At 47.1% G+C, this 14655-nt stretch overlaps 1 protein-coding gene across 1 annotated transcript in view; it reads left to right on the plus strand.

Moving 5' to 3' along the window:
* The window catches only part of kiaa1958 (KIAA1958 ortholog), a 14244-nt gene extending 961 nt beyond the window's left edge, over positions 1-13283 (plus strand). The window contains exons 3-7 of the mRNA XM_083638831.1: positions 3559-3805; positions 4343-4868; positions 5230-5409; positions 9807-9998; positions 11676-13283. Of these exons, the coding sequence (XP_083494957.1) occupies positions 3569-3805; positions 4343-4868; positions 5230-5409; positions 9807-9998; positions 11676-11983 (1443 nt within the window). The 5' untranslated portion in view covers positions 3559-3568 and the 3' untranslated portion in view covers positions 11984-13283. The remainder of the gene's footprint in view (positions 1-3558; positions 3806-4342; positions 4869-5229; positions 5410-9806; positions 9999-11675) is intronic.
* The last annotated feature ends 1372 nt before the right edge of the window (positions 13284-14655 follow it).

The raw sequence follows: 14655 nt of genomic DNA on the forward strand, positions 1-14655 counted from the left end.
CAAATACTGCTCTGTTTCAGCTGTCATAGACAGCCTGCTGTCTGCCAAATACTGCTCTGTTTCAGCTGTCATAGGCAGCCTGCTGTCTGCCAAATACTGCTCTGTTTCAGCTGTCTTAGGCAGCCTGCTGTCTGCCAAATACTGCTCTGTTTCAGCTGTCATAGACAGCCTGCTGTCTGCCAAATACTGCTCTGTTTCAGCTGTCATAGGCAGCCTGCTGTCTGCCAAATACTGCTCTGTTTCAGCTGTCTTAGGCAGCCTGCTGTCTGCCAAATACTGCTCTGTTTCAGCTGTCATAGGCAGCCTGCTGTCTGCCAAATACTGCTCTGTTTCAGCTGTCTTAGGCAGCCTGCTGTCTGCCAAATACTGCTCTGTTTCAGCTGTCATAGACAGCCTGCTGTCTGCCAAATACTGCTCTGTTTCAGCTGTCTTAGACAGCCTGCTGTCTGCCAAATACTGCTCTGTTTCAGCTGTCTTAGGCAGCCTGCTGTCTGCCAAATACTGCTCTGTTTCAGCTGTCATAGGCAGCCTGCTGTCTGCCAAATACTGCTCTGTTTCAGCTGTCTTAGGCAGCCTGCTGTCTGCCAAATACTGCTCTGTTTCAGCTGTCATAGGCAGCCTGCTGTCTGCCAAATACTGCTCTGTTTCAGCTGTCTTAGGCAGCCTGCTGTCTGCCAAATACTGCTCTGTTTCAGCTGTCATAGACAGCCTGCTGTCTGCCAAATACTGCTCTGTTTCAGCTGTCTTAGACAGCCTGCTGTCTGCCAAATACTGCTCTGTTTCAGCTGTCTTAGGCAGCCTGCTGTCTGCCAAATACTGCTCTGTTTCAGCTGTCATAGACAGCCTGCTGTCTGCCAAATACTGCTCTGTTTCAGCTGTCATAGACAGCCTGCTGTCTACCAAATACTGCTCTGTTTCAGCTGTCATAGACAGCCTGCTGTCTGCCAAATACTGCTCTGTTTCAGCTGTCTTAGGCAGCCTGCTGTCTGCCAAATACTGCTCTGTTTCAGCTGTCATAGACAGCCTGCTGTCTGCCAAATACTGCTCTGTTTCAGCTGTCATAGACAGCCTGCTGTCTGCCAAATACTGCTCTGTTTCAGCTGTCTTAGGCAGCCTGCTGTCTGCCAAATACTGCTCTGTTTCAGCTGTCATAGACAGCCTGCTGTCTGCCAAATACTGCTCTGTTTCAGCTGTCATAGGCAGCCTGCTGTCTGCCAAATACTGCTCTGTTTCAGCTGTCTTAAGGCTGAATTATGCTCACCCTGCCGTGAAGGGCGCGTGGGTGGAGCGAGGGGCGGGCGCGTCATATGATGTAAATTTGTTGGGCGTGGTTAAGCGCTAGCTCCAGCGGCCGCTCGCGTTCTGCCTGATTTTTTTTCTAACAGCGCGAGCTTCTCTCCAAACATGGCCGTACTTGAACCATTGAGCCCTGAACACTGAGCTGTGTTTTCGCCACATTTCTTGACCCATGTGGTAGGCTATAAACTTAGATTTGCAACTGTTCGTTTTTAGTCATTTCACCAAGTAAATGTGTTGTGTTGAGAGCATTATTGAGAGAGATTAAAAGCAGCACAGAGTAGTAGGCTATCAGGGCTGTAGTAAAAACGGCTTTCAGTAAAAACAAGTTTGGTGAGTCCTTCATGTGCTGATGTGCGGTCGTTTGAGAGTGAAAGCGCACTCAGTACTGCACAGCGTTTCATTGCGACTTTTCACTGGCTGTTCTCACCATTGTACAATACATGCTGATCACTTTCTGAGTATAATGGCATCTGCCCCAGCGCGAGGTCTGCACGGAGACTACGGAGACTCGCGGGGCCCCACCCCCACGGAGCTTTGCTCGAGCATAAGAGCACCTTTAGGCAGCCTGCTGTCTGCCAAATACTGCTCTGTTTCAGCTGTCATAGACAGCCTGCTGTCTGCCAAATACTGCTCTGTTTCAGCTGTCATAGACAGCCTGCCTGTGTGTCAAATAGCCTACAGCTCTGTTTCAGCTGTCTTAGGCAGCCTGGCTGAGTATCAAATAGCCTACTGCTCTCTCTTTCAGCTGTCGTAGGTAGCCTAGTCTCGACGCCAGACCAATGAGAGTTCTTACGCTGAATCTGATACACTACGTTACTGCATGCTGCAGAGCTCTCTCTGGGTCTGATACACTACGTTACTGCATGCTGCAGATCTCTATCTGGGTCTGATACACTACGTTACTGCATGCTGCAGATCTCTCTCTGGGTCTGATACACTATGTTACTGCATGCTGCAGATCTCTCTCTGGGTCTGATACACTACGTTACTGCATGCTGAAGATCTCTCTCTGGGTCTGATACACTACGTTACTGCATGCTGCAGATCTCTCTCTGGGTCTGATACACTACGTTACTGCATGCTGCAGAGCTCTCTCTGGGTCTGATACACTATGTTACTGCATGCTGCAGAGCTCTCTCTGGGTCTGATACACTACGTTACTGCATGCTGCAGAGCTCTCTCTGGGTCTGGGACACTTTCCCTCAGAGGGCTGGTTATGGGAGGGAACCGTTCACTTGGCCAGTCAGATGCCAGTGATGGCTTCAGTCCTCTCCAATCAGTAACGACTTTGCGATCAGACAACACGGGAGGTGCAGCCCATTTTTCAAACCGGTCTCATATCAATGCTACGACCTGTCACTCATTCAATTTCTTTTTTTTTCTTTTTTTCCCCCGATTTTGTATTCCATTTTTATCCCCCATTAGTGCTAATTTTAATTTATTTATCCTGGTTGCTGCTCCATCCTCTGCCGATCTGGGGAGAGCCGAAACTGGCTCCATGCTTCCTCCGAGACATGGGCAGTTAGCCAGCCGCTTCTTTTCACCTGACAGAGGAAGCTTCACCGGTAGGACATAGCACGTGGGAGGTTCACGCTATTCCAACCAGTTCCCCTCCCTCCGAACAGGCGCCCTTAACGACCAGAGGAGGCACCACATCAGCAACCAGGATATTGCATGTTTTGGTGAAGGGGGTTCCTATATGAAGGAAACTAACCCCCGGGAGGCACGGGGAGAACATGCAAATTCCACACAGAAAGGCCCTTTTGACGACCCCACCCGGGCGGTGGGCACTCGAGGACATGCGGACGGGCACGCATTCCTTCAGCGTTCACAGCATCTCAGGTGGGAATCGAACCCAGGACCTTCGAGCTGTGAGGCGACAGCGCTTTCCACTGCACCACCGTACCCCCTTCACTCATTCAATTTCAACCCGCCTTCAAAAACCAACAGTGGCTGTGAAGTGTGAACTTCAGGCTGCCCTTGCACCAAATGGAATAATTTCACAGTATTAATATAGCATCAATATCCTACGCTATACCAAATGATTAGGGCCTAACTATTACAACCAACGAAAAAGGGGGAAAAAAAGTCTTTATCAAAGTCCTCGTCTCCAACTTCCGAGTCCGAATGCACAAATGTTTGAGTCCAAGTCCTCAGTGCTCAAGTCCACGTCGAGTCACAAGTCCTGAAGATCAGTCCAGGATTTGGACTTGACTTTACTCTGGTCTCCATATCAGTTAGGCACTTTCTCCCCCTCAGGTAGTGTGTGATGATGTTGGACCCGGTCCAGACCACCTCAGACGGTCTGTGTAAGCTGGTGCGCTGGGCCCACAGCCACGGCACCATCTGCAGCCTGATCCCCAGCCTGCAGCACCTCTCCCCGGGCTGCACCACGGCCGTGTGGGGCTGCCCCGCCGGACACGCCTACCACTGGCCCCTCGCCTCCGCATCAACCAACAGCAGCCAGGCCCACGAGAGGTTCACCGGAGGTCGTCCGTCCAATAAGGTAAAATAAAGACCCGAGGGGAATTGTGGGTAGTTTTTTTTTTACTTGTAGAAGCACGATGAAATATTAATCCAAAATGCTCATAACTGGTCTTTTTGGAAGGAAAAGAGGTAGCTAGCACTACTATCCAAACATGGCCGCCGACCTCTTTTCCTTCCAAAAAGACAGATTGTGTGCATTTTGGATTAACATTTCATCGTGTGGTGAGTACCCGAAGCACAACATGTATTTTGTCACCATGAGATGTGTGTTTTGGCAGATTTTTAACAGCTGTACGATTAGCCTCCATTCTATGGCGATAATTACTAACTTCATGACTGTAGCTCACTGTAAACTGAGCGGACAGTGCCGGTAAGGCATGGTGTATCTTGGTTATGTTGGGGGGATGTGGCAAATGAGCTAAACTTCCCAAAAAGTGGTGTGTCCCTTTAAGACACTGGAACACAGTGCAGCATCCCTTGAAGTTTTAGAAAAACCAGTCAACTGATTGCGTAGTGCTTCTTATTCCTCATCTGTTCTCCCTCCTCTCCTATCCAGGTGGCAGCGAGGACATCATGTGACCTGTCCTGCAGCGAACCAGCGTCGGAGGGGGAGGAGTTCAGCAGCCGACTGTTTGACATGGCCGGATGCGATTCGTCGGCCACGGACGAGGACGCCGACTATGAGCCCCGCCCATCCAGGAAGAGAGCGGGGGTGCCGGGTTCAGGAGGCGGGCCGGAGAAGAGGATCAAACAGGAAACGGCCTCGGCGGAGGATTACTACACCGTGGCTAATGTGGCTAGCGGCGAGCTAGCAGAGACAGATGCCGCCGATCCTTTGCAGGCTTGCCAGGTGCTAAACGCACACTCTCGACTGACACACACGCCACTGACCCCCGGCAAGCCCCGCCTACCCTGCCCGCAGGCGCTCGCCGCCCTCGGGGATCAGGCAAAAGAGGAGCTGGGCTGCGAGGGGTTAATGGACCCTGAGGTGGAGCTGCTAGGAGGAGGCGGCCGCACCACAGGGACCGCAGAGCAGGACGCAAGACGCAGCTCCGCGGCAGAGACCAGCGAGCAGACTGCAGGTACTGCACTGTGGTTACGCCTGTTTTTCAGCAGCTATTCTGAGAAAAATGTTGATGTGTAAACTCTGTGGATTCTTTAGTCCCGCCCACACACACATGCAGTTTCACCCAGAAAATCTTCCAGGCTGTTGGGGTCGTGTGTGAACGGGAGCTGGAGTCGATATTCCGGAAATGTTGATCATAAAATATGCCCTAATGCTCCTAAAAACCACTCAAGGTGGCAAAAAATGACATCTAAAAAAAATGTTTATTTCTGCCTGTGCGCGCTCGTGTGTGTGTGTGTGTGTGCGTGTGTGCGTGTGTGTGTGCGTGTGTTTGCGTGCGTGCGCGTGCTTGCGCTTGCGTGTGTGCTTGCGTGTAGCAGCAGGTGGTGAGAGCGAGCTGGAGCGCCTGCGGTCGCTCCTCCAGGCGGAGCGGAGCCTCTCGCAGCAGCTGAGCCAGACGGTCTCCGGACTGAGGCAGGACAAAGAGCTGCTGCAACACGAGCTCACCAAGAAGGCCCAACTCATCTGTGACTTCCTCCAGGACCAGCTCCGGCCAGGTACACAGTCTGATGTCCAGACTGTCAAAGACAGAAACACACGATGGCTGCAAAATGATACAGTTTAGGCTATTTGCTGCATATGGAAGCAAAACAAATCATCACTTAGGATTAGGGATGCACTGATCCCATATCGTTATGGGATATCGGTCCGACATTGACTCAAATAGCTAGTTTGGGTATCGGTGACTATGCGGCCCATCTATGCCATCCTGTGTTACTATGTTAGTGGGCTAGCTCCTAGCTCCGTTTGTGAAGCCAATGTGGAAGTAACTTAAATCTACATTCTTTCAAATGGCCTGCAGGGGGCGACTCCGCTGACTCCAAAAAGAAGTCCGATTACATGGAAGTGAATGGGAAAATGGCCGCTTCTCACTTGATTTATGGCTTCAGTAAACACTTTCCTAATGGGTTCATGGTGCATTGAACCAACCAAATCCATTTCATTTGACCCAAGTTGCTTGGGTCAAAGTTGTCAACCCAAGTTGCTCTTTAAAGCAACACACGGGGGGCAAAACACGGTTTCGGTCTATATAGCTAATTTCACCTTTTCATAACAACTGTGGGGGGATCGTTTTTTATATAACTCGCCCGTTTGGAGTAAAATAGACGATAGAAAAGGGGGTGATTGACAGATCGCCGGTCCAGTGATCGAGCCACATGCCGATCACGGACCAATAGCAGGCGGAGCTGCGGCTCTGGGAAACCCCCGTCTCACGTGAGCCGCAGCACGGACTCAACCCGTTCCCTCGCACTCTGCTGACGAAAAATCAAGATGGCGACGGCCAACGAATCAATTCCAAAAGGGAGACCAAAAACAATGGGATAGCATCATAGCTCTGTCCATATCCTTAGGTCAGTATCATGACTGAGACTGCTGCGCGGTTGTAAAAAAAAAAAAAAGGCAGAACAGCTTCACGTCTTGTCTTCATCAATCTGGGAACCCAGACTCTATTTTTATTAGAAAAATAGACTTTGGGACAGCCCTACTGTTTTTCCCAGCTTCCTGTACAGCGCGCCTCTCCTGCCACCGTCACTTCCTTTTCCGCGTCCGTGCTCCACTGTTTACAGTCTGAATAGCAACTCGCGCCGCGACTTTGGCGATACTACTCGTCACAACAACTACACCTCCAGTCATTTCCCACTGTTGTTGTGTGACGAGTTGACGTCTTCTATGCGGTGTGTTTATGCGTTAACGTTATTAGCGAATAGCCGAAAAGGAGGTGACGGTGGCAGGAGAGGCGCGCTGTACAGGAAGCCGGGAAAAATAGATAAGGGCTGTCCCAAAAAAAGATAGGGCTGTCCCAGAGTCTATTTTTCAAATAAAAATTTGTCTGCCCCCACAGCGGAAATACCGAAAACAGTTATGCCGCCATGACCGTCTCGCCCCCATCTCTGTAAAAACCGTCAGTTTAGAAGCCACAATATTGTTATAATGTCAACAACCGGCCAACAGATATCAAAGCTGGTGGGCTTTATGGAAAGAGCGTGACTTGAACTGCTTAACAGTTTGAGTCGAGTTATCGGCGGCGCTTTGAGCCTGGCGAACGCTTAAATGTAGCTAACGACTAACAGCTAGCTAACACCAGAGGTTAACGCTAGCTGTTTACTGTATACTGTATTAATATCTGTCTATCATACGTCAGTCGCCAGACCATTACTGTGTCTGATGTTATCACCAGTGTAGTTTTTGCACTTTGAGCACAAAATAAGGGTCTTTGTCAACAAATACCCTTATTTTGACACGTTTGACACTTAGGCCATGTCCACACGGAGACGAGTTTAGGTGTATCCGCTAAAGTTTTTTCTCATATGGACGTCTCGTCCAGATGGAACCAGCATTCTGGGAGTATACGTTCTGGGAGAATACGCAAATTTTTGAAACCGGGTCCCAGAGTGAACAAATCTGAAGACGCCACCCTTGCATTTCCGTGTTTACAACCCATACGCATCTTTCCTGAACCGATGACGCCATAGCCCCACCTCTCTCCGCCAGCAACAGCTACTGAGCCTCTCCACAGCTGCCTCTTCCCATCCACCCCTCCCCTCCCTTCATCGGATATTTCCCAGAAGGCTTAGCGGCGGCTACATTTTTACAATAACACAAACAAAATCAGGCTAAACATGTTAGATAGAAATCATATTTATTTTTAATACAACATGCAATTCTAGAATATTTGAATATTGGACAAAATTAAATTAAATGAAATGTAAACCCTGAGTGTAGCACACATACTCGGGATGCTCTAGCCCTCGCAAATACAACGTATATAGTGAAGTGAGAGGTTTGACGACCACACGGTTGCACTGTGACATTGTGACGTCCACTCCAACAAGACCTTAGCTTACTTGGCGCCACTTTTTTAATAAAAACACATTTATGCCATGACTTTATATAATGTATATTTGTGTTGCATCATTTAGCCTGTGCTGTGATGTGCATGAGTGGCCAATACGCTGGGATGTGTTTGCAACATGTCTAAAGATCATGGAAGTGGCTGGTATCAGGAACGTCACCGATAGTTAACGTTCTGTATTGTAGGCTGCAGGGAGACCATCAGCCCTGCTGAACAGCTCTGCATTTGCCTGTATACTGTAGGTTTAATCATTTTATTCATCGACATGGCAAACCTCCCCGCAAAGCCAAGGGTTTAAGCTGCTCGCTACAGTGAGATACACATTGTAGACTATGTGCGCCCCTAGTGGTTGAATGCCATTATTGACGAGATTGTCTTATTCTCTGTTTTTGGTGTACTTTGTGGCAGCGTTACGGCGCCACTTACCGGCCTGGCATATATACTACAGCGGTTTCAGTGGTTTCATGTGGATACACACATTTCTTGAAACGATTCCGTGTTTATGGAAAACTTTTCTTAAACAAACATTTTAAAGTCGAGCTGAACCCAAAAATGACTTTTCTTTTCTTTTAGTTCAAATACCTGGGTATGCAGTGCACCTATCAGGCTTAATAATGTATGCAAAGAAAATCACAACAATCTAATTTCTTTAGTTTTTCACACTTTTTCACATCAAAAGTTCATTTTTCAAGATTTCATTGATAACGGTAATCTACAGTTTGCTGAGGTCACCTAGTACTATCAAATTTCTACCCCATTTCAACCAATCATATCATGACATGCAGCTGTCAATCAAATCTTCATTTCAGGATAATTTTCTCTTCCAAATTAAGTAGAAAATGGCACCTAGTGCCTGTCATCTGGCAGAATTCCTATCCCATAAACTAACTACTAACTTGGCCAATTGTTAGAAACATGAACAAAAAACAAAAACTATAATCTCTAAGAATGCAAAGAAATGTAACTGGCTCGTTAAAACGCGCATTCCAGGGATATCGTATTTACAGCAGCGATAATGGCGCGCGCATCTGAGAGCTTGGTTGTCAGGGGTCGCACTTCGGAGATTCCAGGCAGACGTGCTGCACTCTCCGCTCGGCAACACGAAGGCAGCTGGCTGCCTGCGGCTCGCTGAGCTCCACTCAGCCACTAACCTCCCGTCAAAAGGCTCTTCCCGAGGGGAGCGCCACAACCGGCCACAACACACTGAATCCCACTCGATTTGGAGGCGGAAGAACGCCAGGATTGGCCAAAGCCCAATCCAGTCCCCAGAATTATCAAATAAAATCATCGACATGATACTATGACCCGCCTCTCAACCTGTCATCTTAGACAAATATGTTTTCAGTCTGAAACGGACTCATTATGCACGTGACGAACGGGTTCAGTTCGACTTTAACACTGTGGCCAATCAACAGACCAAGTCATGACTCAGCAACACATGACATGTCTTAAAAATGACCAAATACACTGGAGGGGGCGGGGCTTAAATTTTTGGGGCGTCTGACTCTCCTGTATTTATGTTGTTTTTCTAACCTATTCTAGCATACAGCATCGTTTCAGTCTAGTTCATTTAAAAGTCCCAAATTTACATTTGATTTGTCTGCGAATAGATGAATTTACCATTAAAAAACAAAAATTACTGTGAACTCAGACAGAACCCCAAGATTTGTTATAATAACAATAATAGCAATAATAATAATACCACTACTACTACTACTACTAATAATAATAAATACAAATCGTGAACCGTTGTTTTGCCATCTTGGCTTTGGTTTGTGTAGCTTCACCATTAGCCAACCTTCAGCTGAAAATGTCATGTCACAGAATTAAATTCATGTCCACATCATATCAATCTGTGTTTCAGTGTTTGTGCTATTTTCATGTCTTTTTATGAGATGATGGAGCAGACTTCCTGTCTGCAGAGTGATATGACGTGATCTGGCTCTTTCATTTCCTATTTAAATTGTATTCTTTTTTGGGGCACGAACCTCACCAAACCTGTAGTGTTCGCCCTTTTTCCTAATCACCACGTCCTTTCAGAGAAGAGGCGGCCTCAATCCTCCAATCAAATGGAACCAGGAAGTTCCCACATGGCTTTTCCTGATGACGCGGCGGGACTCGATTCGCCAGCGCTGTTTGACTCGTTTGAGGAGGCGGAGCTTCACCCTGTGGAGCGCCACCGCACGCTGAAGAGCAAGAGGAGCCGGGACGGAGAGAACACGCGCGTCAGGAGTGAGTGAGCGCACGCACGCACACGCACACACACACGCGCACACACGCACACGCACACACACACACACACACACACACACACACAATTGAGGAATTGGAATTGGAACTGATTAGGAATTTCTGGAAGTTGAATTTAATTCAGTAAAATTCTGTGAAGTTTCATGTCCCCCCCCCCCCCCCCCCCCCACACACACACACACCAAACTGGAATTTGATCATAATCCATATTATATCCATACATGATGGGATTATGTCTTTCACTTGAAGTGGAATGTCGTGGAATTCAATTCTGTTTTTGGTCATTCCAATTTCAATTCACATTCCAACTCCAACTGCAGGAACTGAATTGGAATTTACCATGCATTCTCAGTTCAGTTCATGAATAGCCCCCAACCCTGACACACACACAAACACACACGCACATGCACACACACACACACACACACACACGCACACGCACGCACACACACACACACACATGCACACACACGCACACACACACGCACGCACACACACGCACGCGCACACACACACACACACGCACACGCACGCACACACACACACACACACACACACACACACACACACACACACGCACACACACAATCACAGTTTATGTGCTAGTGTTAAATACCAGACATTTGATTTCATTGTCACTGTTTGGTGAAAACCTCCAAAATATGAACTTCTCAGGAACTAAGCGTGTGAGGCAGCGAGGCACGCTAGAAGCACGTGATATTTCTAGAGCCCCCTTTTGATTGGCCAACAAAGCCACTAATATGCACAAACGACTGTCTTTTTCTTCGGTCTAGGAGTTACCGTTCAGTTTAGCCAATAGAGCGACCCTCGAAGCGACCCAGGTGATTAACGCATCAGCTGTGAACGGCACGTGATAAATTGCACAAGGTGTTACAAAGCGTTATTTTCTGCACCGTCGTCTTCTTCTGCTCTCGATTTAATGTATTTGCCGCCCTTTTTCTGGCGCGAGTCAGTGATTATTCAGTGATTCCCACAGGCTGAAATTCGACTTTCACAGTGGTTAATTACTTTAAAATGACTTTACATTGTGTCCAATGGAACCCAAATGACGGAATATGCAGACAGAAAAAAGTGTCTCTCCCCTATTTAGTGTACGAGCGTCAGGCGTCAGGTCAGCCAGAATGTAAGTCGGTCATCCGCTTCAGGGCTTTCAAAATAAAACCCTTATTGTAGTAACCTGAACATAATTTTCGAGTAATGCGTTACAGCCACAGTTTCACTCCATATGCTCTCTTAATCACAACCAGTATTTTGATACAAGGTTTGCTGCTTTGTTCGTCGAAATACCTTTTCCTCCTCCAATGTGCATCATTTACTTTTGTTTAAATTACATTATTTTTGAAAGTTTGAACCGGAGGTTTCCATTTTGTTTTGGCTGGCCTGACGCTGGGCAGCCGTGTGAGCAAACTCAGGGAGGAGAGAGGGGGAAGAGAGCGGGGAAGCACCTGAACGGGTTGAGATGCGATGTAAAAGTTTAAAAGACGATCAACCCATGCTGCTTTCCTGGGTAAAGCAAAAATGTTTATAAGCGGTACTTTTGATGTATAAATAGGTATAGTATATTATGATATATCATTTACAGTCATTCTCTTTCTTTCTTTCTGTCCTCTTTCTCTCTCTCTCTCTCTGTCTCTCCAGTGAAGAACGTGGTGGGGGTGATCGCGCGCTACATGGCCGCCCTGCAGGAGTTCCGCCGCAGCGTCTCCATGAAGGTGGCGTTTGACCGCGTGGGCGTGGACCGTAACACCATCTCCCGCACGGCGGCCATCGCCGAGCTCAGCCTGGCCGCGCCCGAGGTGTTCCACGCCCTGCCGCCCTGGGACGAGAAGGAGGAGACGCTGGCTCACTACTCCCACCGCTGCCGCTCCGCCATGGACGACAGCATCAGGGCCAGGATCAAGTCCATGAAGGCCAAAGGAGACCTGCTGCCCATCGTGTCCAAGTAGTCTTGCTTAGGAAAACCTATCTCCACGTTAGTGCTGTGCCAGTGCTGGAGAAAGGTATTACCCAACCCACTATCATTCTGGTATGGGGGGGGGGGGGACACTCTTTTTACACCAAGTACCACCTCAGATGTTACCACCATATGACAGTATGAGAGGGAGGGAGCCTATCTTTCCATTCTCAGCGTGTAGGTTGCTCAGACGTTGAAAACATGGAAATGAAAACATTTAGGGGAGGAGAATTCCAACTGAAATGGACGGCACCAATGGCAGAGCTTATACCCGCAGCCTGCTTCTGTTGAGTCACACTAGTGTGAAAGTGACTGGACAGACACTGCTTCTGTTGAGTCACACTAGTGTGAAAGTGACTGGACACACACTGCTTCTGTTGAGTCACACTAGTGTGAAAGTGACTGGACAGACACTGGTTCTGTTGAGTCAGACTAGTGTGAAAGTGACTGGACAGACACTGCTTCTGTTGAGTCACACTAGTGTGAAAGTGACTGGAGAGACACTGCTTCTGTTGAGTCAGACTAGTGTGAAAGTGACTGGACAGACACTGCTTCTGTTGAGTCAGACTAGTGTGAAAGTGACTGGACAGACACTGGCTGTGGAGTCACACTAGTGTGAAAGTGACTGGACAGACACTGCTTCTGTTGAGTCACACTAGTGTGAAAGTGACTGGAGAGACACTGCTTCTGTTGAGTCACACTAGTGTGAAAGTGACTGGACAGACACTGCTTCTGTTGAGTTACACTAGTGTGAAAGTGACTGGACAGACACTGCTTCTGTTGAGTCACACTAGTGTGAAAGTGACTGGACAGACACTGGTTCTGTTGAGTCACACTAGTGTGAAAGTGACTGGATAGACACTGGACTCACTGATCCTTCTGGGCCTGAATCACAGACTTAAGATGCAGTAGACATCCTACACTCTTTCCTCACACGCACACGCACACACACACACACTGATGCACACACACTAGGGCTGTCATGACAGTTACTTTTTCCATACCACCAAATCAAAACCGGAGCAAATCAAACCGTCGCGGTAACCGCAAAAAAAAGTTATAAAGTAGAGTAATAATTGTCCTTAGATAAAGGTTTTGGATGCATTTATTCATCTCGTATATCCTCCTGAGCCGTTATTTGTCGTGTTTCCTCGCATGGAATTGATTTTCTTGCCACAAACGCGGCACACAGCCTCATCCAAACTCTTTGGCTTTCCATCTTCATCGTGCAGAAAGCCGAAATGCCCCCAAACTGGAGAAGTAACGTTGAGTTTCGCCACAAGAGTCTTCAGTGCGGCCAATGCAGGCAGCCCGCAGATCAAGTCATCTTCTCCGATGATGTTTTCAGTGCGGCCAGGCAGCCAGCAGATCAAAGCACTTTTTCCAATCCGAAAGCTGCCAATTGGCGAGTGGAAATTTCCATCACATGACGTGAAAAACATAGGCCACACAATTATAATGATTATTTAAAAACTAATATTGCGTTTATTACAGATCACATAGTATATACTATCTATGATCACGTAACTTTTACAAGCAAAAACGAGGCCAAATCCGGCCCAGGACCACGTGCGTCGTGTGGCAACCGCGGGGGCAGGCATACCTGGGTTGTGGCTAGATGGGGTACAGCCACGGGTGGAGTGACTATCGTTATTGGCTAAAATAAAATAAATAAATAGGATACGCAAACAGTGCAGACTATGAAGTTCAATCAACAAATAAATGTAATAATTATTATTTGCTCAAAAAAGTAGAGTTGTAATAAATAAACTCCATTGATCAGAAATGATTTGCTTCTTTGGCCCAATCCCATTTCTGGTAAAATAGTTGCGACATAACGTAACCAAACGTTACAGAAATATCTGAATGTCTTCCTTTAATGTTGATACAAAGGATCACTGGGTCAGAATGTTGAAACACACATTTCAAAACTCAATATTTGCAAAGATCGCGGTTTCTCTTCTTGCAGGGCACACACTCATGCAAAGTGCTGGGGATATTTGGCAGGTGGTCCGCAGAGAGGGTCTGGGGGCATGGCCCCCTGGAAGAAGTTTTTTTACATTTTAAAGTAGAATGGATCAATCTGGTGCACTTTAAGAGGCTAGATCTATGAAGAACTACACACATCACATTAATATCCTCTTTACTGCTGTGGTTTCACAATGATCATAAAAAATATTGTCTCATTATATATTCTGCATACAGAATTCAGTCAATTCTTTCTCCCTCTTAATTAAGAACATTCACATATAAGACTGAACCGACATAAGGGAAGCTCTCGCTCTCGCCTTTTATTTAATGACCAAACCGCAGCACCGCAGTGAAATCAATGTACAACCTTATTTATACTGTACTGTAGCTTATGTATTCAGAATATCAGTACCACAAATGTGCCTATCCCAACAGCAGAACAGCGTAACAGTCCCAACAGCTGCTAAATCAGAGGTGCCCAAATTCTGAAGGGCCAACAATTAATATGGATGGAGGGCCATGGGCCAAAAATAACTGTCGTTGTGTGAAATTAGATTAAAATATATGATAATTTATGGACAATTTGCTTTCTAAATCTACAATAAATTCTCAAAATAATAAAAACGTTATTAGAACTTTTATTAAAACCTTGTATTAAAGTTCGATTTAGACTTGATTGAAAAAAAGCTGAAA

This window comes from Poromitra crassiceps, assembly GCF_964638095.1.
Source record: "Poromitra crassiceps genome assembly, chromosome: 6".
In the NCBI taxonomy this organism is placed as follows: domain Eukaryota; kingdom Metazoa; phylum Chordata; class Actinopteri; order Beryciformes; family Melamphaidae; genus Poromitra; species Poromitra crassiceps.